Below are 2,500 nucleotides of genomic sequence, written 5' to 3' on the forward strand. Positions count from 1 at the left end.
TTATGGATTTTCAGTTTATGGGGGGTAGTATGGGATCCGTAGTAGGTGAGAAAATTACCCGTTTGATCGAATATGCCACCAATGAATTTCTACCTCTTATTCTAGTGTGTTCTTCCGGAGGAGCACGTATGCAAGAAGGAAGTTTGAGCTTGATGCAAATGGCTAAAATATCTTCCGCTTTATATGATTATCAATCAAATAAAAAGTTATTTTATGTATCAATCCTTACATCTCCTACTACTGGTGGGGTGACAGCAAGTTTTGGTATGTTGGGAGATATCATTATTGCCGAACCCAATTCCTACATTGCATTTGCGGGTAAAAGGGTAATTGAACAAACATTGAAAAAGACAGTACCTGAAGGTTCACAAGCGGCTGAATATTTATTCCATAAGGGCTTATTCGATCCAATCGTACCACGTAATACTTTAAAGGGTGTTCTGAGTGAGTTATTTCAGCTTCACGCTTTCTTTCCTTTGAATCCAAAAAAAATCAAGTAGAGCCTTAAGTTCAATTATTTTATTTGTGTCAAACAAGTAGTTATTTTATCGGAATTAAAGTAAAAATCAGAAAAATGGAGTTTTCTTTAGTGACATAAGATCGAATTGTAGAAAGAATCAAAGGTTGCGAATAGTTCTTTTTTTTTCTCGAGATCTTTTTTTTTACCCATATTCCTGATTAGTAACCAGGAAGCCTCTATCGACAAGATAAAAGAACGAAATCTTCCTTCCCCGAAATTAGATTAGGCAAGGCAAATACAAAAATTTCATGTTCCCTTCTTATGTATATAAGACTTAACTATAGAAAATATAAGGAAATATAGATTATAGATATAGAGTCTTGCATCTTTCTATATCTACCGAGAATCCCCATTTTTACTAAGAATCCCTCTTAGATCGGACGAATTTTTCGGGAATTAAAACTCTTTCTTTATTAAATTTGAATTCAAATTTGAATACTAATTCAAATTTTAGTAATAAAATGGAAATTAGAAGATAAAAACGGGAAAAGAAGAATAATAAAAGAAGAATAATAAAGTGGATTATCATACATATATTATATGTAGAAAGATGGATAAGTACATTTATTTAGTACTATTTTCCTTGCACTTATTCTATATTTATACTCACTTAGATATACTTAGTATAATTATATACGAATTCTATACTAATTATTATAAAATATCTTTATAACAATAACAGGTACAAATATTAATACAAATATTAAATCGAGGTACCCATTCTATGATAACTCTTAACTTACCCTCTATTTTGGTGCCTTTAGTGGGCCTAGTATTTCCGGCAATTGCAATGGCTTCATTATTTCTTCATGTTCAAAAAAACAAGATTTTTTAGATCCGATGGAACCACATCTCATCCATTCTTTTTTTTTTCAAGACTTAGACTTGGATCATAACACAGATATCCATTTAGTGGAATATGGTATAACATGTGGCTTCCTCAGAACATAAATGAAAGAGCTCTTATGTATGGTATGTGGAAACATGATATATGGGTAAATAAATTATAGCTATTTTAAAATAGATCAGGATCATCGGATGTCTGAAATGGAAATCTATATGTATGTAGATATCTATAGGGGATCATATGAGGGGGATGTTATTATTTTAGATTTAACCAATTCGATGAATTACGCCTAAAGGTTCACATCAGAATAGTGCTAGTTGATGAGAGTTACTTCGGAAACAAAAAGAGTAAAGTAAAATTCATTTGGGTTATTCTCTCAATTACAATAAAATGCAACTGGATCTAGTATGAGTTGGCGATCAGAACGTATATGGATAGAACTTATAACGGGGTCTCGAAAAACAAGTAATTTCTGCTGGGCCTTTATCCTTTTTTTAGGTTCATTAGGGTTCTTATTGGTTGGAACTTCCAGTTATCTTGGTAGGAATTTGATATCTTTATTTCCGTCTCAGCAAATAATTTTTTTTCCACAAGGGATCGTGATGTCTTTCTACGGGATTGCCGGTCTCTTTATTAGCTCCTATTTGTGGTGCACAATTTCGTGGAATGTAGGTAGTGGTTATGATCGATTCGATAGAAAAGAAGGAATAGTGTGTATTTTTCGTTGGGGATTTCCTGGAAAAAATCGCCGGATCTTCCTCCGATTACTTATGAAAGATATTCAGTCCATCAGAATAGCAGTTAAAGAGGATATTTATGCCCGTCGTATCCTTGTCCTTTATATGGAAATCAGAGGACAGGGGGCCATTCCTTTGACTCGTACTGATGAGAATTTGACGCCACGAGAAATGGAACAAAAAGCTGCTGAATTAGCCTATTTCTTGCGTGTACCGATTGAAGTATTTTGAAATGAACTGATTTCTTAGCAGGAGGGAAAAAATTCAAGAATCCGCCCTTCCTTTTCTATAGCATAACTTAACTGAAGTTTCGCTCATTTGAGCCAAAGCAGACGTATACGATCATAAAAGGAAACTGTTTTTGTCCGCAAAAATGGTCTTTTATGCGTATGGAAA

At 33.6% G+C, this 2,500-nt stretch overlaps 3 protein-coding genes across 3 annotated transcripts in view; all 3 read left to right on the forward strand. All coding sequences in view use genetic code 11, as the record gives it.

The window, feature by feature from the left end:
• The window catches only part of accD (acetyl-CoA carboxylase carboxyltransferase beta subunit), a 1,527-nt gene extending 1,027 nt beyond the window's left edge, over positions 1 to 500 (forward strand). The window contains exon 1 of the mRNA in view: positions 1 to 500. This exon is cut by the window's left edge and continues 1,027 nt beyond it. Within this exon, the coding sequence (YP_567085.1) occupies positions 1 to 500 (500 nt within the window).
• A 744-nt stretch (positions 501 to 1,244) lies between these two features.
• Positions 1,245 to 1,355, forward strand: psaI (photosystem I subunit VIII). Its single transcript has one exon. The coding sequence runs from the start codon at positions 1,245 to 1,247 to the stop codon at positions 1,353 to 1,355; it is 111 nt and encodes a 36-aa protein (YP_567086.1).
• A 419-nt stretch (positions 1,356 to 1,774) lies between these two features.
• On the forward strand, positions 1,775 to 2,335 carry ycf4 (photosystem I assembly protein Ycf4). The gene has a single exon. It carries the CDS (start codon positions 1,775 to 1,777, stop codon positions 2,333 to 2,335), a length of 561 nt encoding a protein of 186 aa, YP_567087.1.
• The last annotated feature ends 165 nt before the right edge of the window (positions 2,336 to 2,500 follow it).

This window comes from Vitis vinifera, chloroplast, assembly GCF_030704535.1.
Source record: "Vitis vinifera chloroplast, complete genome".
Lineage (NCBI taxonomy): Eukaryota > Viridiplantae > Streptophyta > Magnoliopsida > Vitales > Vitaceae > Vitis > Vitis vinifera.